The sequence below is a fragment of the Eretmochelys imbricata genome, chromosome 23 (genome assembly GCF_965152235.1).
Source record: "Eretmochelys imbricata isolate rEreImb1 chromosome 23, rEreImb1.hap1, whole genome shotgun sequence".
In the NCBI taxonomy this organism is placed as follows: Eukaryota; Metazoa; Chordata; order Testudines; family Cheloniidae; genus Eretmochelys; species Eretmochelys imbricata.
Window position 1 is genome coordinate 7475968 of NC_135594.1, and position 22491 is coordinate 7498458.

At 57.2% G+C, this 22491-nt stretch overlaps 2 protein-coding genes across 2 annotated transcripts; one reads left to right on the forward strand and one right to left on the reverse strand.

The window, feature by feature from the left end:
- Positions 1-1559: 1559 nt before the first annotated feature.
- Positions 1560-2924, reverse strand: GEMIN7 (gem nuclear organelle associated protein 7). Its single transcript, XM_077840246.1, has 2 exons — positions 2770-2924; positions 1560-2011 (listed from the first exon to the last, which is right to left on the reverse strand). Exon 2 carries the CDS (start codon positions 2000-2002, stop codon positions 1622-1624), a length of 381 nt encoding a protein of 126 aa, XP_077696372.1. The 5' UTR covers positions 2003-2011; positions 2770-2924; the 3' UTR covers positions 1560-1621.
- Positions 2925-14498: 11574 nt separating this feature from the next.
- ADAD2 (adenosine deaminase domain containing 2) lies at positions 14499-22238 on the forward strand. Its single transcript, XM_077840059.1, is given in 10 exon segments — positions 14499-14627; positions 15742-15810; positions 15812-15848; positions 16317-16442; positions 17129-17279; positions 17850-18017; positions 18569-18783; positions 20051-20285; positions 20847-20979; positions 22128-22238. Coding segments are annotated over 10 exon segments (1374 nt in total).
- Positions 22239-22491: the final 253 nt, after the last annotated feature.

The window sequence follows — 22491 nt, forward strand, 5'->3', positions numbered from 1 at the left end:
GGTGCAAGGAAACACTGTGTGTTTTAATGCAGCTCAGTGTAAACCTAGGAACAAAGAATGCAGGCCATACCTACAGGATAGTCCCCCAGCCTGGGAAGCTGTAACTCTGAAAGTGTTTTTTTGAGGGGGAGGGCTAATCGGCGGAACATGAACTCCCAGACTGATGCTGTGGCCAAAAAAACTAATGTGACTCTGGGATGGATAAGTAGGGGCCTGAATTTCAATCTAAGTTACCTTAAAGGGCCTGATCTTCAGAGTCCTCTGCAGGTTCTGAAAATCAGGTATATCTACGACATCTCCCACTGGATTCCTAAGGAGTGCAAATTGAACTATTAGTCACTACCGAAAACCTTGGCCAATTAGCTCATTTCCAGGTCACAGGAGTGAGCCCCATGGCAGGTTCCAGAGCAGAGAGTTGAAATCCCTGCTCCACTGATGCCAAATCACAGAGCACATTAGCTTGCCAAGTTTAATCTCAAACGGCTAAGCTCAACCGCTCTCTGTCCCACCAGGCCAATAATCCATGCAGCCACAAGAACCTGCAGTCTCCCCCTGCAAGCCAGTGGGGTCCTCTTGCCCTTCTGAACTGGCCAAAAGGAACCAGGGAGATCAGATATTAACTACAATCTGAAAGAAGTTGGAGCTGGAAAATCCTACTGCATCTAGTAGGCTACCCCTCTGTCCATGCGCAATGGTGCTCTGCAGATTTCTAGCAGCTTCCCCGGGAGACCAGAGCACAGCCTGAGACCTTGCTTCTGGCTCACATTCATCTGAGATTATTATGTGCTCCGCTTCATCCTATTACTTTTCAGCCTCACCTCAATCACAGTCCACATGGGCTGACATCTTCTAACACTGCCTGGGCTGTCACAGTGGCACAGGCCTCACCTCTGTACATCCCAGTTCTGCTCTGCACCTTGCCCCACACTATGTTCTACACAGGCCCAAGGGGCTGGCAGTTCAAACCTTACAGCAGGCAGAAATAGGGAGACTTTGGTTTTACTGCCAAAATATCCATCCCTCCTCTGCTATTCATGGATCCCACACTGGGTCGGATGTCTAGACAGAAGGGAGAGGAGGGGAGGGGAGGGGTGCAGCAGTGATAGACAAGTTCCTCAGGTTTCTTCCCCTATTTGAATAGGTGCTCGTAAGTTACTCACAGCCAATAACAAGGATGCCAGGTGCTCACTGAGCCACCCAGACCGGTAACCTTCAGCGAGCAGATTTGGTGATCATGAGCTATTTGCAGAATGATCATTTTGGCCTCTGTGCTCCAAAGTGATGGAAACTTTTAGGGGTTCTATTCAGTGGCGCCAAGCGGATTAGCCAAGGGAATGGGATATCTTGTTTCCATAACTAGCAGATAAAAGAAACAGATGAGTTGTGCCAAATGGATGCAGCTCCACGCACCCCCAGCCCCCAAGCTCATTTCCACTCCAATTCAGGGCCATCTCCAGAGCAGCACAAATGGGTGGAGGGGAAGCACCACTTTCCAGCTATGATGCAGGGGCCTGAAAATTCACCTCCACTCTGAAAGGCGAAGAAAGAACTCTGCAAGCTGTACCCGAGCGTGTTTTTATTAGAAAGCAGGACAGGTGGGGGGGCAGGGTGCCTGTGGCAGTCACAGCTCGAAGGCGTAGGAGATGATGTCCGAGCAGCGGAGCAGCGCCTCCCTGTGCACGCCCAGCGGGGTCTGCAGGTCGGACACCTGGAAGTTCAAGATGTCAATGTCTGAGGCGTCGAAGAAGGCCGAGACATTGACTCTCTCGTACATTGTGAAGTGGATGGTGCGGCCAACCATGGCAAACAGGCTGCGCAGGTACCGCTCCCGCAGAGCCATGCGGCCCTGCTGCTCCCGCTCCAGATCCGCCTCGTTCCCACAGCCCACAGTGGAGATGCTGATGGGGCTCAGAGCCTGGTACCGAGGGGAGTTGGGGTCAAAGCCGCGGCTTGTGCCATCCGGCCCACGGGGCAGGCGGGTGACGCTGACTGGCACCTTCATGGCAGGCTCCTGGGGGCAAAGGCAGCAACATGTGAGCTGGCAGCATAAGTGCCATGCTAGAGCAATGCCTTCCACAGACTCGGGATGTAAACAGCAGTTAAAAAAAGTAACCGTGCAACCGATTACAATTTTATCAGTTACACGTTTAACCGGGGAACTAGCGGTGCAGAGGGTGCTGCAACACCCCCAGGTTTTACATGGGGCCCTAGCGCCCGTGCCTGGGGATGCTGGACCCAGGGGTCCCGGCTGCTGCCCCTGGGACAGCAGCAGCGTCCTGGGCTCCGGCCAGCAGCAGGGGTTAACGGTTAGACTGATGCTTACTGGTTAAACTTTTACATCCCTACCACAGACCTGCTTGGGAAGGGCAGGCCCCCGGCTGCCACCCACCCCTGCCTTCCCCGCAGAATTAACCCCTACGGGCAACCATCTTGATACACCAATCCCCCAGCCGCCACTCCCCCCTCCCCCCAGAGATACCCCTACCAGTACCCCCCATAACCCCCCCGAGTAACCAACCCCCAATACACCCATCCCCCAGCTGCCACTCCCCCCTCCCCCAGAGATTCCCCTACCAGCACCCCCACCATGCCCCCCCCGAGTAACCCCCAGCTCCCTCCGGAGATACCCCATCCCCCCAGCCCCGATACACCCAGACCCCGAACTCCCAATTACCGCCCCCTCACCCCACCCTATAGCAGCCCCCCGCTCCCCCGAGATCTCCCCCAGGCGCCACCCCCCGCGCTCCCTAGGCTACACCCCGCTCGCACCCCGGCCGGTCCGAGTCAGATCCGGAGGCTCCGGCCCGGCCTCACTCTGCGGCGGCCGGTCTCGGGCGGCTTCCGGAGATCGGTGACTTGGTGCAGCAGCGAACAGAGCCCGGCCGGGAACACGAACCGCCCGTCTGGTTCCGCCCCCCGCGGCCCCGCCCAGCTCCCCCAGACCCGGCATAGCCCCGCCCCCCGCCGCTTTGTCCCCCCCAGACACCAGCCCCTCCGCGCTCCTCCGACACCTGCCCCCTGGGCCCCCTCCGAGATGTGCCACCCGCCCTGCCCCCCCGACACCTGCCCCCTCGCACCTCCCCCTGCCCCTCCCCCGGACACCAGCCCCCCCCCACACCTCCCCCTGCCCCTCCCCCGGACACCAGCCCCCCCCCACACCTCCCCCTGCCCCTCCCCCGGACACCAGCCCCCCCCCACACCTCCCCCTCCCGACATTTGCCCCCCCCGCTCCTCCCCGCCCCTCCGACCCCGACAGCTGCTCCCTGGGCCTCCGCCCTGGGCTCCCTCCGAGATGTGCCACCCGCCCTGCTCCCCACACCTCCGCCCTGCCCCCCCAGACACCTGCCCCCCGCGCCTCCGCTCTGTCCCCCGACATCTGCCCCCTCGCACCTCCACCCTGCCCCCAACACCTGCCCCCCCACACCTCCCCCTGCCCCCCCAGACACCTGCCTCCCCTCGCCTACGCTCTGCTCCCAGATACCTGCCCCCCACACTTGCCCCTCCCTACCTTCCCCCTGCCCCCCGACACCTGTCCCCTGTGCCTGCCCCTCCAGACACCTGCTCTCCATGCCTCCGCCATGTCCCCCCAGACACCTGCCCCCCAAGTCCCCCCAGAGGAGCCCTGCCCCAAGCCCCCGGTCACCGCCATAGGCGTGCGCAGCGGGTGTGGCGGGCGTGCCCGGTCACACCCTAATCAGGGCGCCCCAAGCGCAGAAAAAAAAAGGGGGCGGCCGGAGATGGGGGCGGGGGAGTCCGGGGTAGGGGGGGGCCAGCCCCTCTTCTCCGCCCCTGCTCTCCCCTGCGGGGCAGAAGCGTGGTGGGGCTGCGGCCCGGGCTCGGTCCTGCTGCTCCGCGGCAGCCGAGCTCCCGCCTCTTCCCCCAGCGCGCTGCGGACTCGCCCGCACTCCGCTCCCTGCCGCCGGTCCGTGGCGTGCCGGGCAGAGAGAGGGGGAGGTGGAGAAGAGGCGGGGGCAGGGCCTCGGGGAACGGGGTGGAACCGGGGTATACCCCCTCCAGCCCCCTGCTGTGAACCGCTCAGGGCAGGGGGCTGGGAGCACCCCCAGCCCATCACCCCCCTCACACACCCAGCCCTCTGCCCTGACTCCTGCACCCCCCACACCCTGCCCTGACTCCTGCACCCCCCAACCCTTGCCCTGACTCCTGCACCCCCCTCCTACACCTTGCTGTGACTCCTGCACCCCCCTCACACACCCCAGCCCCCTGCCCTGACTCCTGCACCCCCCAACCCCTGCCCTGACTTCTGCACCCCCTTGCACCCCCAACCCCTGCCCTGACTCCTGCACCCCCCCCACACCCTGCCCTGACTCCTGCACCCCCCCCACACCCTGCCTTGGCTCCTGCACCCCTTTACACACCCCAGCCCTCTGCCCTGACTTCTGCAGCCCCCTCCCACACCCTGCCCTGACTCCTGCAGCCCCCTCCCACACCGCAGCCCTCTGTCCTGACTCCTGCACCCCCCAACCCCAGCCCTGACTCCTGCACCCCCCTCCTACACCCTGCTGTGATTCCTGCACCCCCCTCACACACCCTAGCCCTCTGCCCTGACGCCTGCACCCCACACACCCCAGCTGGTGACCAATCCCCCCCATGCCCCGCTGTGCTCTGGCCCTTGCCTTGCTCCAGCTGGGGACCAATCCTTCCCGTCCCCCCATCCCCACCATGCCCAGCTGTTAGGGTGGATAAAAATCAATGACTTTTAAAAAAATCAAAAATATTGGATTTTTTAAAATTTAAATTGGATTTTTGAGGAAAAAACATATCTAAAGATAGTTTTAATTAAGATACATTATATCTCATCATGCAATAGGGATTATGAATTCTAATTCTATAGTATGAGACAATATATTAATGTAATGTTTAAGAAAAGTTTTGTAAATGAGTTCCAATAGTTCATGGATTAGGGACCCAATTTTATGGGGTTCCACAGGCTTCTGTATAGATTATTTAGGTTAATCTTTCTATCTACCCAATGGGACTCAGTCTAGAAGATACCATCAGAAATGCTTAGTTTTGCAGTTGTATTATGTTGTACTATGCAATAAGCGCCGACTTGCATAATATAGATGTTGTGGAAATGTATAGAAAGCCCGTGTTCGCTCACAGCATGCGTCCCCACTACTGCGGCACCATATTACCATTGGTCCTCCCCTCCCCCTCCGACTACTATTCTAGAAAATTCTTTGAGCTATATAAGCAGCCGCGTCAGGCATGCCCAGCACAGTGTCTACAGTGTTTGTAATCTTTGTTGCGCGTACTCTACTGAAATAGCATATCAAGCCCGTGGCTTTATGTTTTAATTCAGTCGTATGATACCCCCTTTTAATTTTAAAATATGGATCCGTTCATTGTTAATATAAGAAAAGGAGCAAACTGAATTATAATGAATGTGCTGATAGAAGTGCAAATACCTTGGACTCCTTGGTTAAGAACTTACATGAAGATAATGCCGCCACCAGTTCCAGTGTGTGCAATAAACTGAGTAATGACCAACAGTAACAGACTTTGTCTCTTAGTTCAGGTCAGTATAGTTCCTATTCAAAGCCATCAAACATTCCATCTGATGACCCGGTCTGTGATATTCCAAAAAATAGATTAGAACGCCAGTCTCGATTATCTAGAGGTCCTTATTAGCCTAGATTGAGTATGTTTCCTAGAAGTAAAATAGGGAATAAACAAAGAAGCATTTATTGATAAGGGATTCAGAAACTGATATAAGGCCAACGAATGTTTTTAAAACCACCGACTGTCAAAATCTCATGTGTTGAGCTGTTCTTCATGGTCAAGTTTTAATGAAGGGAAACCTATTGATATATTGTTGGATGAGGGCAAGCAGGATTATCTGTCTAAACAAGAAGAAGAACGGTGCCATAACCGAAGTGTAATGGAGCAACTGATTGACATTGTTCTGTGTTTGGTGAAAGGTGGGAGACCATTCAGGGGTCACAATGAAAAAGCTGACAGTTTTGAGAAAGGTTTATTTCTAAATCTTGTCAATATGCTCCAAAAATATGATCCCATAATGGCAAAGCATGTGCAACAATCTCCTTGAAACGCTACCTCTCTGAGTAATTACATCCAAAATGATTTAATTGTAGCCTTGCACAGTGTTGTGCAACAAAAGATTGTGTCTTCACTAAATGGAAAAAATGGTCTCAATAATTGCCAATGACACTACTGACTGTGGACACCATGAACAGATGTCCATTGTGGTGCGGTATTTTGACAATGAAAAACATAGTCCAGCTGAACATTTTGTGTCTGGTCAGAGACTATTAACAGTTGATGCTCAGTCTATTTTTGACCAGTTAAATGACGTCCTTGGCATTCTTAAAATTGACTGGACATCAGTGATGTCTGTCTGTTTTGATGGCGCGTCTACTATGTCTGGATGTACTGTGGGAGTTCAAATGAAATGTAAAGAAAGAAACAGTGAAATACTCCATGTACACTGCTATGTGCATTGTTTGAACCTCATCCTAGAAGATGCATGCACTGCTAGTAAACAGAACAGAACTGTCTTTGATTTTTTCCATGTTATTCAGACTCTTTATGCCTTCACGGAGGGGAGTCCTGTGCGACATGCAGTAATGGAGAAGATTTTACAAGAAGTAGGATCCCAGTTGAAAACTTTGAAGTCCCTGTCAAACACAAGATGGGCATGCAGAGCAGAAGCAGTGGCTGCTGGAAAGCAAAACTACTCCATCATTTTACAAGCTTTACAAGAGATTATCGAAACAACTCGCCTTGCTGATGCTAAAATAAAAGCCAGGGGCCTTATCCATGAACTAAATTCATTCAAGTTCATCTTTGCCCTTCACATGTTGCACCCTATTCTCCAGATGGTGGTAAAAGTGAGTAAGGCTCTTCAAGCTCCAGATCCAGGGCTGGCTCCAGGCACCAGTTTTCCAAGCAGGTGCTTGGGGCGACATTTAGAATGGGGCAGCAGTCCGTGTCCCGCAGCAGCAATTCGGCGGCAGCTCCGCTGCTCTTCCTGCCACAGCGGCTTGTGGCGGTGGCAATTCAGCGGCGACTGCTTAGGGCGGCAAAATTGGTAGAGCCATCCCTATCCAGATCTCAACTTACTGCAATGACAGGGGTGAAAAGATTGTGTAACTCTTTTGCTGCGATGAGAAGTGGCCCAGAATATTTTCAATCTATTTTCAATGAAAATGTGTGTAGGGAATGATATATCGATTCCTCCAGTTAAGAAGAGAAAAACGTCCACTCGTATTGATGATGCGTTTGAGTCCCAGCATCACTTTGATACAAAAGAGGAGCAGGAGAGAATAACTTCAGTTTACCCACTCCTAGACTCAATGATTACCAGCATTGACCAGCGATTTGAACAGGAGACTTGTAAAATTGTGACTGCAATGGGAAAACTGCTGAGCTTAGACATTGGCCGGGACGATATGAGAATCATTGCCAACAAATTTAAAGTGTCCTTGGATGAGTTGGAAGCTGAAGTTGGATTGCTTTGGGGTTATGACGGATCTGTTCCTAAAGGTAGCACTACGAATGCCACCAGAGAGTGGCTTGATTCGCTAAAGGAATTGGATCGGTCTTCCATGTTCCAGGCCTTTTACAAATCTATTCAGTGCTTTGCAGTCTTACCTGTTACAAGCTTCAGAGTAACAGCCGTGTTAGTCTGTATTCACAAAAAGAAAAGGAGTACTTGTGGCACCTTAGAGACTAACCAATTTATTTGAGCATAAGCTTTCGTGAGCTACAGCTCACATCCGATGAAGTGAGCTGTAGCTCACAAAAGCTTATGCTCAAATAAATTGGTTAGTCTCTAAGGTGCCACAAGTACTCCTTTTCTTTTTGCTGTTACAAGCTGTTCATGTGAAAGAGCCTTTTCGAAACTAGCACATGTGAAAAACAAACTAAGAAGTACAATGTCCCAACAGCGCCTCGACTCACTCATGATTTTGTACATTGAACAAGAATTGGCTTTGTCAGTTAATTACAACAATGTGATTGAGGAATTTAAGTCCATAACACCTGGTGAGTGATGTCTCATTCTCTAGGACAGGAAGATGAAGAAACCTTAATCTGTTTTGGTCAGTTTGGGTTAGCTCATTATCTGGTTAAAGATAATGAAAATTGACTGTATCTTTGTATATGCCTGGTTACCACTACAGAAAAATTTGAAATTTTGTGTCTCATTTTTTAAGTTTGTATTTTTTAAGTACAGTTTAGTTGTTAATTTAAAAAACATTAAGTTTAGTTAAGTTTTAGTTTCTTTAGTTTGTTTGATGAATAAAAATGTCCTTTATGATTGAGTATTCAATAAATGTTTGCCTTTAAAAAAAAAATTCCCTGGGTGCTCACTCTAATGAAATGTGCACCCCAGCTGTGAATCACCAGATACGCCCACCCCAAGCTGCGACCATCCCCTCATACTCAGAGCGTAGCCTGGGCTGCAAGATCTGCACCAGAGCTAGGCCCTGATCTCTTTCAGCTCCCTGGGCCCAGCCGCTCCCTGGCTCAGTTTCACCGACCCTGCAGCAGGGGCTGCTCCTCTCTGCACTGTCTGGGATACTTGTCCACCCTTTCCTACTGCAGCCTTGGGCAGCCCCCTCTCAGGTCTGTGGGGGAGCTCAAGGACCCAGGGCAGAGGGCAAACGAGGCAGATAGGTCCCTGCTTCTCCCAGCAGGAGAGTGTCCATCTTAACCATGCCTCCAGCCCACTCTTCCTCTCTAGACAGGAGCCACCCACTCCACATGCTACCCCCGGTCCCACTACACTGCCCTGCTGCTTGCGATGCTGGAGCAGCCTCCATGCTGGGCTCCTAGCCCCGCCATCGCTCCTTCTGTTACTAACTCTTTTGCTAAAACAGAGTGCTCAGCTGGGGAGAGCAATACACTTTTTTACAGAAGACTGGGAGCATCTATTTTAGCAGTCTGTAAGGATTTTTTAGGGGTCCTATCTGATCAAAAGACTTTGGGGAGCCTTACAGTATACCTCCCGCTGGGTCCCCCCTTAAGCCCGTCTATCAGAGCTGGAACAAAAGAAACCACCCCACGGACGTAAACTCAGAACACCACTTTATTTACTAAAGGAGGGGGATGGATTAAGGACTCTGGAGATTTGGACTATGCACACACACTCGAGAAGGCAATGGTGGTCTTCTGCCTTCTTCAGGTGCGGCTGATGGAGTGGCTGCAGAATCCGGATCGGCGATGGCCACCGACAGTGGATCACAGGTGTAGAAGACAGGTATGTAACCCTATCTCAGACCCCTCCCCACACCCATCCCTCGCTGCGCTGTCTATGGTCGTATGCCTGAACTAACTAATCGGACCGAGTCCGTGCTTCCCAAAAGAAAATAACAAACAACCCCCCCCCACCGACAGTGCTGTTTAGTGAGTGGCTGCTGCAGGCCAGTCCCCAGTGTGAAAGGGGGTCCCACACCACAGAGAGAGAGCGTCGGACACCTGAGCCCCCAAAGGCTCCAGAGCCCCTGACCCCTCCCCTCATCTGCCTTTATAGGAACCGGTTGCTTAGCAACAACAGATTCCCGCTCTTTCTACTTTCCCGCCTTTTGCTCAGCCTAGGGGAACAAGAACCTGCCACAACATGGAGGTCACCTTGTTCTTATCCCAGACCAAGATGGCCGCCGAATAAACAATACCTGACAATCCAGCTTTGGAGCCTTTCCCAATAATTTGGCAGGGGCGAAGCTGTGACTAACCTAGGGAGGGAATGGGGCAAGCTACGGGGAGAAAGCGTAGAGAGGGGGGATGCATCGGGGCAGGAGCTGGGGGGATGGGAAGCTGCAGGGGAGGGGAGAGAGCCAGGGGAGGTAGTGGGGAGGCCGTAGGGAGGGATGCTCAAGGGGCAGTAGGCATGGGTGGTAGGCATGGGAGGCGGGAGCTCGTACACGGGTTGGGGTGTCAGTCGATCTCCTTGTGAATCCCACCAGGCTCCAGGGAACCCCACGGCCAGCAGATCCCCCTGCCTCACAGCCTGGATCCCCAGCATGTAGTCTTGGGGGGTGGGGGTGGGTGGCGTTGTGACTGCTTCAGGGGCATTTACCCCACTCCCACCCCGGGAGAGAAGTGAGGCAGAAGCACAGGACCTGCGCTGCGTGCGTGGAGGCCTTGAGCTCCCCCAGCAAGTGCTTTGGGGCAGCCCTCGCCCTGCGCACCATGTACAACATCAATGGGTGAGCCGGGCACTGGGGATGGGAGCGCAGAGTGAGCCTGGCAGCCAGGTGCGCGAGCAAGAGAGAATAGACCCCCTGGGGGGGGGACACTTCCAAACCCCACCCCACACTCCTTGGTGACTGCAAAGTTCTCAGTGGGGCAGGGGCTTGGAGAGGGGTTCAGACTCTCTTGGTTATGGGCCAAGGGATTGGGACACCTGATAGGGCAGGTGAGACTCTATGGGGGATCTATCACAAGTGGATCTCTCATGCATGGATCTATAGGGTTGGGATCTATTATTAGGGGATCTTAATCTGAGAGCTCTGTAGTGAGGAGATCCATAGTGAGGGGATCTCAGTGTTGGGGATTCATAGTGAGGGGATCTCTCTGTGGTGGGGAATCTCTAGTGAGGGGCTCTCTCAGTGTTGCAGATCTCTCTTTTGGGGGATCTCTAGTGGGGGGGTTCTCTCATTGTTGGGTCTCTCTCAGTGGGGATCCACAGTGAGGGGATCTCTCATGGGGGAATCTCTAGTGAGGGGATCTCTTGTGGGGATCCACAGTGAGGGGATCTCTCAGTGGTGGGGAATCTCTAGTGACGGGATCTTGGTGTTGGAGATCCATAATGAGGGGATCTCTCAGTGTTGGGGATCTCTAGTGAGGGATCTCTTGTGGGGATCCCCATAGTGAGGGGACCTCTCGGTGGTGGGGAATCTCTAGTTAGGGGATCTTGGTGTTGGAGATCCATAGTGAAGGGATCTCTCAGTGTTGGGGATCTCTAGTGAGGGGATCCATAGTGAGGGGATCTCTCAGTGGTGGGGAATCTCTAGTGAGGGGATCTCTTGGGTGGGGGATCTCTAGTGAGGGGCTCTCCCAGTTGTGGGGATGTATAGAGAGGGGCTGAGACAATCTGTAATAGGAGTACGGCTCCCCTTTGGGGATCGATGTACAGTACTGGGGTCTCTCGCTCAGGAGATCTATAAGGGGTGATCTGCAGGTCAGCACTCTCTCTCAGGGGGATGATTATGGGGTGAATTGGAACTCTGCCATGGGGTGGTTCTGCCTATGGGGAAGGTGGGGCTCCCTTTCTCCAGGGACTGCTCTATAAGGTGGGATAGGGGCTCATGGAGGAGGCTGGTGGCACTGCAGTGCCGGCATCATGGAGTGATTTTACCTCCCCCCACTCCGGCTGACCCCAATTCATTTCCCTTTCGCTCAGAGCGATCCAGAGAGCCGGGATCCTCCCGTCCTGCAATCACAGCTACCAAGTACCTCCTTGCGCTCCTGCCCCACAGGCTCCCTAGGGCCCTGTCCCTGGTGTGAGGGGCTCGGCTCATCCCCGCCACTTGGGATCCCTGGCCTTTTCTGGCTGGGTTTGGCCTTGGCCGCCGATGGTTTGTGGAGGGGGAATTCCTACCTCCCTGTCACCACCTTTGTGTCCTGTTCTCTGACTCATCCCATCCTGCCTCCGAAGCTCCACTCCCTTCAGGAGGCTTTGGTTCCCATCATGGGAAAGGAGCATGAGCTGCAGTGCATGGCCCATGGGCTTTCTCGTGCTCCCCAGGGGCCTGCGGGCGACAGCTACGGGGCAGGGTAGGGGACACTGGGGATTCTGGGTAATAAACAATGGGGCTCTGGGTGTGGGCAGGGGCTACAGGGAATTCTGGAAAATAGAGACTGGGGTGCTGGGGTTGGGCAGAGCCCCAGGGGATTCTGGGTAACAGAGAATGGGACACGGGAGTTGTGCAGGAGCAATGGGGGATTGTGGGTGCTGAGGCCAAGCAGGGCTTTGGGGTCAAAGAGAATGGGAACGTGGGGCTGGGTAGGGTCGTATGTTTTTGCTGAGCTGAGCTCCTGCTCCACTCCCAGGCCTTCTCCAGAAGCTATGAGAGGATCTGGCCCTCCTGCAGCAGGGAGTTCTGCAGGTTGATGCATGGCAAAGCTTTTATTTCTGCTCCTTGGTTGTAGGCCTCACCACCTTTCTTCTCTCTCGGTGTGCTGCAGGCCCGCCAGATCCTCTTCAGCAACTTCTCTGCTGGGTGCCTGGAGCAGGGAACCAGGGATTTTTCCCTCTATCGGCCCTGCGAAAACCAGAGATGCATCTTCTACTTCCCTCCAAACCAGAAGAACCCACGGGACCCCTGCCCCTGCTGGTGGGGAGTGGGACGGTCTTGTGGCTCAGCAGCAGAGAGCCCATTTGGGAAGGTTCCCCCCGGGGAGGTTGGAAATCAGGGTCCCCGTCATCAGAATAAAGTCCTCAGTAAGCATCGACTGAGTCTTGTGCGAGGGATTATTTTGTTAACATGGCCCCTGCTACAGAACAAAGGCTACACGGCACCCAGACGTCCGGGACACATAGTGGTTATAAGGGAAATAAATTCCTCCGGCGGAGGGGGTAAAGGGAGGGCAGCCCCTAGACAAGATGGGAAGCTGCGAGGTGGGTGACAGCAGGTCGGCTGAGGCTCACCAACTCATCACAGCAGTGGCTGCACAAAGTGCCACCAGATCCTGTGTCCCTGCACCCCCCTCCCTGCTGCATCCCGGGGGGGGGTCTGGTGACTGCAGCCCCCGTCGGTCTAACTCACTGCAGCCCCCGCCACCCGCTGCACCCCAAGGGTCTCTCTAGCTCACTGCAGCCCCGCCGCGCCCCAGGGGGGTGCCTGGCTCACTGCCCCCCCCCACCCAAACACGGGGCTGGGGAAGCGTCCTTCTTGCGCTCTAATTGGTGAGGGCTCTGTCTCCTCTTCCTATTGGCTGTGTCGGGGGGGGGGGCGGAGCTTCCCAGGGCGGGGGCGGGTGTCAGGGCGCCCCGAGGCTCCGGGAGGCCGCTCTTGAGCAGCACGTGGAGCAGCCTGGAGCGCGAGAGGGTAAAGGAGGTGGGGCCGCCTTGAGTTCCCCCCAAATACCCCCCCCAGCCCCCTCTCCCCAAATGCCCCCCACCCTCCCCCTTTTCTAGCCCCTGCTGCCAAATTCCTGCCCCCTCTTCTACCCCTTGCCCCCAAATACCTCCCACCCCTTCTCTTCTAGCCCCCTGCCCCAATACCTCTCATCCTCCCCTCTTTTCTAGCCCCCCACCCCCAATATCGTCCATTTCCTTCCTCTTCTAGCCCCAAATATCTCCCATCCCCCTTCTTCTAGCCCCCCTTCCCCAAATACCTCCCACCCTTCCAGCCCCCCAAATACCTCCCATCCCCTTCCTCTTCTAGCCCCCTGCCCCCAATACCTCCCACCTTTCCTCTTCTAGCTCCCCCATCCCCTCCTCCTCTTCTAACCACCTGCCACCCAAATACCTTCCACCCCTCCTCGTCCCTAGCCCCAAATATCTCCCATTCCCCCTCTTCTAGCCCCCAGCCCTGCCTCTAGCCTCCAAATATTTCCCATCCCCCCTCTTCTAGTCCCCCCCATACTTCCTCTAGCCCCCAGCCCTGCCTCTGTCCCCTTCCAAACACCTATCCTGAGCCCCCAGCACTCCCTCTAGACTCTCCCAAACACCATGACCCTTCCACTCCCTCCATTTGTAGACCCCCTCCCCTAGTACCTACCCTGATCTCTAACATCCTTTCCTGTAGCCCAGTGGTTTTCAACTTTTTTTCATTGGTGGACCCCCAAAACATTTCAAATGGAGGTGCGGAGCACTTTGGAAATCTCAGACATGCTCTGCAGACCCCTAGGAAGCTGCGTACCATAGGTTGAAAACCACTGACCTAGACCCCCCCCAAATATCTACCCCAGCACCTCTGTCCTCTAAGCCCCCTGTCCACCCCCTCTTTCCTTCTCTAGCCTTCAGAGATAAAAGGAACCAGAAAGGTTCCCGAGAGCTGGGCAGGCGAATGTGTTCTGCTGAATGTGTTGACCGCTCCACAGGCTGGATGGGGGGAACGGACTCTAGTGTTATTTATCCAATCCGAATAAATAATCCTTCTCCAATTGTAATCTCAGATCCTTCCCCAATTTGCCTCTGGTGCTAATCCTGCCTCCTACCCAGCTAAACCTGCCTGTTCCCTTTACCCTGGCTATAACCCTGCCCCCTCCTCTAATCCCACCTCCTTCCTAATCTGTTTCTGGCACTAATCCCACTTTCTCCTCCAATTCCCCCCGCCCCCTGCAATGAACCTAGCCCCCTCTTCTAATTGGCTTCCCCAGGACCCATCTCTAATCCTGCCCCCTCCTCTAATTCCCTCACTCTGGAACTAACTCTGCTTCCCATGCTTGGCTCTAAGCTCCTGATCTTCCCCATATCTAATTCCAGGCCCTGGTCCCCTCCTAGCCCCCACATTTCCCATTCTGCTGTCTGACCCACAGCTGGGCTCTTGCTCCTTTCAGCTGGCATGGAGGGGCTGCACCAGATGGTCACCAAAAACACCGGCTGGGGGCTTAGCTCTGGATCCAGCTCTTGTCCCTGTGCGAGTACCTGGACTTGGAGGGGAAGGATCCCTGGCCCGAGCCTGGCTCTCCAGGTTGCGCCTCCTGGCCAGGGGGTGCTAGTGTGCAGGGGGCAGCTGGTGGGGGTGAATTTGGTTGAGCAACTATCAGGACTGCATTAAACCAGTCCGCAGTCCTAGGTGCATCATGGCATTGGGCTCTGCCCCCCTCGCTGTGTCTCTGCCCTACCCAAAGTGACAGGGGTGACGCTCCCCTCCCCGAGAGGCAAGGGCATTGGTATGGGGCCCTATCCCCAGGAGTGGTACAGGGTCTGCTCTTCTCTGGTGCAGCAGGAGTGACAGTCCTTGCAGGGGGCCATACTAGCCCCAGCAGCTGGGGTGTGTCTGCTGGTGTGGGCCTGCTGCACTCTCCCCCTCCTGTCACACACAGCTCCCGGGGGTTGGGGTTGGCCAGGCCCCCTGGAGCATAAGGCCTGGAGTCAACACCCAGTGAAGCTGAGGCAGCTCCCCCTCACAGTGATAGGCTCAGGTTCTCGGTGGGCTCAGGCTGTCAGCAGGTTCAGGCAGCATTGGTCACATCCCGAGCAGCTTCCCCCTTGCAGCCATGGTCTTAGGCAGCATTGTTACCTCAGTTACGCTTGGGTTACATTTTTTGAGCTTTTCTTGCTAACCACAGGAACGGTATTTTGCTTTTGGGTGCAAGGTGAGATTCTGCTGGGGTCTCGTGACTCTGGGAGCCTCTGCCATCACCCCTGGTGGTTTGGGGACAGGCTGGCACATGGCAGGGAGCTCCCAGTACAGTTTAACCAGACAAGAATGAGATGGAACAGCGGGTGGGGAAGAGTGGACCCTGTTTGGGGGGGGAGCCAAGGTGGGTGAGTAGGGCGGGTGTGTGGCTGCAGGCTGGGGGGGAAAGCTGGACATCATGGCATAGTGTGGGGTTGGTAGAAAGGGCTGGGGTTGGATGGATGGATGGTGTGGCATAGTGTAGAGTGAGGATGGGGGTGTGTATGGATGGCATGGCCTAGCATGGGGGGCCAGGAGGTGGGGTACAGGGGGTGGCTGGATGGCTTTGTATGGGGTGGGCAGTGAGGCGGGGGTGCAGTGGGTTTATCTGGAGAGATTCATGCCTGCATTTCCCCCTACCCTGTGCCAATATCTGTCCTTGGTGTCTGTCCCCCCTGCAGAGCCCTTGTCTGGGCCGATTCCACCCTGCGTCCCCTGTGAGTGGCAGTTCCTGAGGACGTGCGCCAGAAACCCCGAGCCAGCTGCTCCATATGGAGACGGGGAACCCAGGTGAGTCTGAAGGTGACTCCGAGCAGAGCAGCACTGGGCAGCCAGCCCCATAAAGCCAGGTGGGGACCCCAGAACCCCCAGCCTGTGCTGATAATGCTGAGCATCAAAGACCTTTAATCTCTAGGGAGTTAGTGACTAAGCTAGGAGTAGAACCCAGGCATCCTGGTTCCCAGCCCTCCCCCCAAACCCCTGCTCTAAGCACTAGACCCCCACGCCCCTTCCAGAAATGGGGAATAGTGATACCCCCTTCCCCCCTGCTCCGTGTGCTCAGTCTGAGCTCCCCGCCTCCTTCTCCGAGTGCCTGGTTTGACTCCGTCGCACTGCTCCCTCTCCCCCGTGTGCCCGGTCTGACCCCCACCGGGCATAAGAGGGTTATCCTGATGCCCATCACCGCAGCGCCTGGGCTGAGTCCCTCAATGCCCAGGAACCAGATCTGCTCTCTTCACATTCCCCGTCCCCCTGCTGCAGAAACTGTGTTCTCCCACGTGCATCGTTGTGCGGCCCTCACCAGCGACACGTTCGACCGGCTCCTGGCAGGGGACCCGCAGTACTGGGGCTGTAAGAATAGCGTGGCAGCCTTCATCCTGGAGCGAGGTGAGGAGCATCTGGCTGGTCAGGCCCTGCCCCCGCCCCACCGCCAAGGCCGGATGGCTGCAGGAGAAGCTCACCCTTCCCCTGGCACCTTGAAGGAACCGGTTGAGCATATGCAGCCAGGCAGCTGATGGCCTGCGGGGGCTGACCCAGGCTACACTGCAGTGTGCGTTGGACAGAGGTGGTGCTCTCCCCAGCAAGGGAGATGCACCCAGCCCTATTGGTGGGGAGGTGGTCTATGGACTGGGGAGAACCCTCCGCAGATGAAAGAACAAATGGGTGGCTGATGATAAATGGGTTGGTGCGTTCCCTGGTGCTGGAAGCCAGGACTCCTAGGTTCTATCCCCAGCTCTCAGAGGGGTGTGTCATTTAAGGGTCGGAGCCAGGAATATTAGCTAGGAAACCTGCCCACTGCCTTCTTTCAAATTCTAAGTGATGCGGAAGTCCCAGAACCAGGAATAGAACCCAGGAGTCCTGGCTCCCAGACCCCTACCCTCTTTAACCACTCAAGCCCACTCCCCTCGCTGAGCTGGGAACAGAACCCAGGAGTCCTGGCTCCCAGGCCCCTGGCTCTGATCACTAAACTGGAGGAGTCACAGTAGTTTGAGGCTGGGGCAGTGATGAGGGCAGGTTACCCCTGGCCCCGCTGCCGCCTCAGCACTGTGATTGAACCCTTCTCTGCCCTGCAGAGGTGATGGACACGCAGCAGGATTGCAGGGAGAGCTTTGAGCTGGTGGCGCTGGGCACTGGCGATACCTGCTACGGTGGCTGGCTGGATTTCAGTGGCCGGCGGCTCCATGACATGCACGGCATGGTGGTGGCTCGCCGGGCGCTGCAGAGGTGAGAAGTGCTCCGGTCACTAAGCTGCAATGTGAGGCTGGCTGGACAGGCTAGAGATGGGGGGCCGGGGGGGTGGGATCTGGAAGAGCCAGCCTATAACAGTCAGGGAGGGGCCCCGATCCTCCTTATCGAGGATGGAGCCTAGCAGTTGTAATAGGAGACTCTGTCCCTCCCATAGGCAGGAATCAGACCCTAACTCCCCAGCTCTGCTCTAACTACTGGACCCCACTCCCCTCCCAGAGCTGGGAATAGAACCCAGGAGTCCTGCCTCCTAGCTCGCCTTCTGTAACCTACTGTATGGACAGGGTGGCTGAGTCCTTGGTGATGGAGATGAATTTAGGGTGTTATTTGGGCTGGAGAAGTTGGGGTGAGTGTTGGGTTTTAAAGCAACGGGGGGCAGAGAAAGGGATCTAGTCCTCTGTCCCATTGTGGGTTTTCTATGGATGGATGTGAAGGTTGGGGAGATCAGTCTGATCCTGTGGGGGTGGGGACGGGGGCAGAGTTTGGAGCTCTTGTGGGACCAGTCACTACTGTGATGGGGGATCTCTGCTTCCCCACTCCCCCCAGCAGGTACCTGTACAAACAGCTGTTGCTGGGGTGTAGCGTGAAGGAGCCGGCGGACCAGGAGAAATGCATCTTCCAGCCCTCGGCGGAGGGGGGGCGGCTGGCCCTCAAGCCGAAGGTCTTTGTGCACCTGTATCTGAGCTGCACACCCACAGGGGCCTCCGAAAACTTCCCGTGAGTGTGGGGGTGGGGCGGGGGGCTGGTGGGTAGAAGGGTCGAGGGTGTGGGGTGGTGCTGGGGAGTGCCAGGGCAGTGCTGTGGAACACAGGAGTGGGGTGGTGCTGTGGGGGGGTGGGCTGGGGAGGCAGAGCTGGGGATCAACAGTGCGGTGACGGAGGCAGAGGAGTGGGACAGAGCTAGGGGGCAGGGTGTGGCCATGGGGCAAAGGAGCATGGGGGAGCTGGGGAGCAGTACTAGGGTATGGCAGGGCAGTGGGGTAGAGCTGAGGGGCAGTTCTGGGCGGGGGGCAGAGGTGTGGGGCAGTGGGGTGGCAGGGACATGCTGGGGGTGTGGTGCTCAGGATGGTGGGGATCTGCTGAGGGACAGAGGCATGGGGTGATGCTGGGGGCGTGCTGCTGTGGGGTTGGGGCCTGTTTGTCTTTTTTCCCTAGAAATCAGCCTTCTTTCTAGTGGCTGATAAACCCTGAGCTGCCCCCAGCCCAGTGCCCCTGTTCCCTGCCCCCCTGTGACCTGCCGTGCCCGTCCCCCCGCCCTGCTCACTGCAGCATCCCGTTCCCTGGGAGGAAGCCCTCGGTCGGCCTCTACGTCCATGCCAAGGGCGCGCTGATGCCTGTCCCCAGCTGCCCCCCAAGCCTGCTGGCCGCATGCGTCTGCTGCGCCGCCGGCAGCGACAAGCTGAGCCGCTGGAGCGTGCTGGGCCTGCAGGGGGCGCTCCTCAGCCACTTCATGGAGCCGCTGTACCTCTCCAGCATTATCCTAGGTGCGAACTGAGGCTACTCTGGGCGGAGGGGTTGAGTGGAGGGTGCTGGGCTCCAGGGGCCTCAGTGGGGAGGTGTAATGCAGGGGGGGGGGGGGTCAGTAACAGTGCCAGACTGCAGGGAGTGGGGTGGAGGGCTCGTGGGGAGCACGATGATGCAGGTGGGTTTAGTAGGGGGCACTGTGCAGCAGGGAGCAGAGCATGGAGGGGGCTCGGTGGGGGTACCGTGCTGAGGAAGTGGGTGAGGGGGTGCTCGGGTCTGTGGAGCCGGGTGGAGGCTCAGTAGGGGGCGCTCTCCCCGCACAGCCCTGACCCCAGCATGGCTCAAGGGGATGCTGTGCTGTGGGACTGGGGGGCTCAGTAGGGGATTCTGTGCTGCGGCGGGGGGGAAGGGGAGCTCAGGAGGGGGCACTCTCCCTGCACAGCCCTGGCCCCAGCATGGCTCAAGGGGATGCTGTGCTGTGGGACTGGGGGGCTCAGTAGGGGATGCTGTGCTGCAGGGGGAGGGCTCAGGAGGGGGCGCTCTCCCTGCACAGCGCTGATGCCAGTGTGGCACAAGGGGGCGCTGTGCCGCAGGGAGCGGGGCAGGGGGCTCAGTAGGGGGCGCTCTCCCCGCACAGCGCTGACGCCAGCGTGGCACAAGGGGGCGCTGTGCTGCAGGGAGCGGGGCAGGGGGCTCAGTAGGGGGCGCTCTCCCTGCACAGCGCTGATGCCAGCATGGCTCAAGGGGATGCTGTGCTGTGGGACTGGGGGGCTCAGTAGGGGATGCTGTGCTGCAGGGGGAGGGCTCAGGAGGGGGCACTCTCCCTGCACAGCGCTGATGCCAGTGTGCCACAAGGGGGCGCTGTGCTGCAGGGAGCGGGGCAGGGGGCTCAGTAGGGGGCACTCTCCCTGCACGGCGCTGATGTCAGTGTGCCACAAGGGGGTGCTGTGCTGCAGGGAGCGGGGCAGGGGGCTCAGTAGGGGGCACTCTCCCTGCACAGCGCTGATGCCAGCGTGGCACAAGGGGGCGCTGTGCTGCAGGGAGGGGGCGGGGCTCAGTAGGGGGCGCTCTCCCTGCACAGCGCTGATGCCAGCGTGGCACAAGAGGGCACTGTGCCGCAGGGAGCGGGGCAGGGGGCTCAGTAGGGGGCGCTCTCCCCGCACAGCGCTGACGCCAACGTGGCACAAGGGGGCGCTGTGCTGCAGGGAGGAGGGCGGGGGGCTCAGTGCCTTGGAAGGGGCCCTGCAGCAATGGCTCTGCCTCTGCCTCTCTCTTCCCCCTGCCCAGCGGACCCCGGCCCCGACCAGCCCGCCCTGAACTGGGTCATCAACGAGCGGCTGCAGCTGGGCCCCGAGGCCGGCCTGCCAGCCCCCTATGCCCAGCACCAGATCTGCTTCTTCCTGGGGCCCCGTGTCGGCCCCCTCAGCTCCAGCGCCGAGTGCTGCAGGCTCAGCCTCAACTGGTGCCGTGGGGACGCAGCCCCAGAGCGGGTGGACGGCGCCACTGGGCTGGCCGTGCTGAAGTGAGTGAGGGGACAGGGATCACGGTGCAGGGGGGTAATGAATCTCTGGGTCCCCTTGGTACCCTGAGTCCCCTGGCTGGTCCTGTAGTGCTAGCAGGATGGGCGATGCTGGGGGATGAAACCCAATGGACTGGGTGGCGGTTGTACCCGAGGGGCTGCTCTCTGAAGCCAAGCTCCTCTGTTAGATCCCCCATGAACACAGTGCTTGGGCTCCCCCCAGATGGTGTCTCTGCCTCCTGCAGTGCCCCCCATCTAAGCCCCCTCTGCAGTCCAAACCTCTATCCCCCTGGAGCTGGGCACTGGAGCCTGGTTCACCCTCCGGTGCGGCCACAGCGTGTTGACACGAGCGAGCGGCTCGGTTCCTAAGGGCAGAGAACAGCCGACACCCCAGTGTTAACTGGCTGCGGATGGGTGGGCGGGTGGTGGGGCATTGGGGCAGAGGTGTGTCTGTCCCCAGGCTGTGGGTAAAGCCGGGTCGCTGGCACCCACGGCTGTCGATCAGCAGCTGGAGCTGCCCTTGCCCCCTCTATCTGAGCATCTCCTTCTGCCCCCCCCCTCCAGAAACCCTGCCGCGGAGGACCGGGTCTTTCCCAGCCAGATCTGCAAAGCTGCCATGCTGCGATACTTCCGGCAGTTGGTGCACCAGATGAACGAGAATGCTCTGCTGGCGCTGCCCACTTACCACCAAGCCAAGGTTGGGCGCTGTGCGGGGTGGGGAAGGGGGGGCTGCCAAGTGCTGAAGGGAAGACACAGGAGCATGGGGTATGTGGGTGTCACGGAGTCCCCGGGTGATGCTCTGGAACTGCTCCCCATGAAGCCAGTCAGGACTCTGGGGAAGTCTCCTTTCTGGGAGCAGCCTGTCTGCAGGACACACAGCTCCCACAGCTTCCACCTTCCTGGGTCTGACCTCGGAGCATTCAGCATCCTCTGCTCCTCCGTGCGCTTCCCACAGCGAGTCCGCTAAGGTGGGGTCCTGGGGAAGCCAGAGGGTCCTGCCCCCCAACTCCGCAGTCAGATGTGACTCTTAGCCAGCCAGTAAAACAGAGGTTTATTAAACGACAGGAACATGGTCTAACACAGAGCTTGTACGTGCAGAGAACGGGACCCCTCAGCTGGGTCCATTTTGGGGGGCAATGAGCCAGACAACCACGTCTGCCCTTCACTCCATGTCCCAGCCAGCCCCCAAACTGAAACTCTCTCCAGCCCCCCTCCTCTGGGCTTTGTTCCTTTCCCGGGCCAGGAGGTCACCGGATTCCTTTGTTCTCCATCCCTTTAGCTCTCACCTTGCAGGGGGGAAGGGCCCAGGCCATCAGTTGCCAGGAAACAGGGTGTCGGCCATTCTCTGTGTCCAGACCCCTGCACACACCTGCCCTCTAGGGCTCTGCAATGATCATACACCCTTACCCCACCACCTAGAGACTTAAGAACTGCCTAGGGGAAACTGAGGCACCCCCCCACTATTCAGAGGAAACATTAAGAACAGTCCCACTTCGTCACAGTGGGTATGTCAGGAAGAATGGTAGGAGTCAGGACTCCTGGGTTCTGCTCCCAGCTGTGGGAGGGAAGAGGGGACCAGTGGTTAGAAGAGGAGGGGATGGGGACTTGGGGTCAGGACTCTGGGGTTCTGTTCCCATCTGCCACTAACTCTGCATGTGACTTTAGTCAGATCACTTCCCCAGTTTATGCCTCAGTCCCCGTTCCGTCCCCCCCAGCTCCAGCTCTGTAACACGGGGCTGATTCTGACCCACGTCTGACTGCGAGACTGAAACCCTTTTGCTCAAGCGTCTGTTAAACCCTCCGTGCCCTGGCCAATTCCCACTGTGCCTCTTTCTCCCTCTTTAGACCCAGGCTGCGTCTTACCAGAGTGCCAAGGAACAGCTCTTCGCTCACCTGATCACCCAAGGTCTTGGCAAGTGGCCTGAGAAGCACCTGGTGGACAACTTCACCGGTTAGGCAGTGAAATAGCCTCGGGGGGTCTGGGGAAATGCCCAGGAGAGGCTGGGAAGGAGTAAAATCTAGAGACTGTTGGAAGTTTCGGGAGTTGGGGTTAGGGCTTTTAAACTCTGTTTGCTATGCTGCATGGGGGAGGGGCCAAGGCTGTGCAATTAACAGACTAGGCTGTGAAGAAGGCCCACTTTTCATTTGATTTTTCTTTGAAGTATGAGGGCGATGGAGTCCCCAGAGTGCTCCGGCTGGTTCAGCCCTG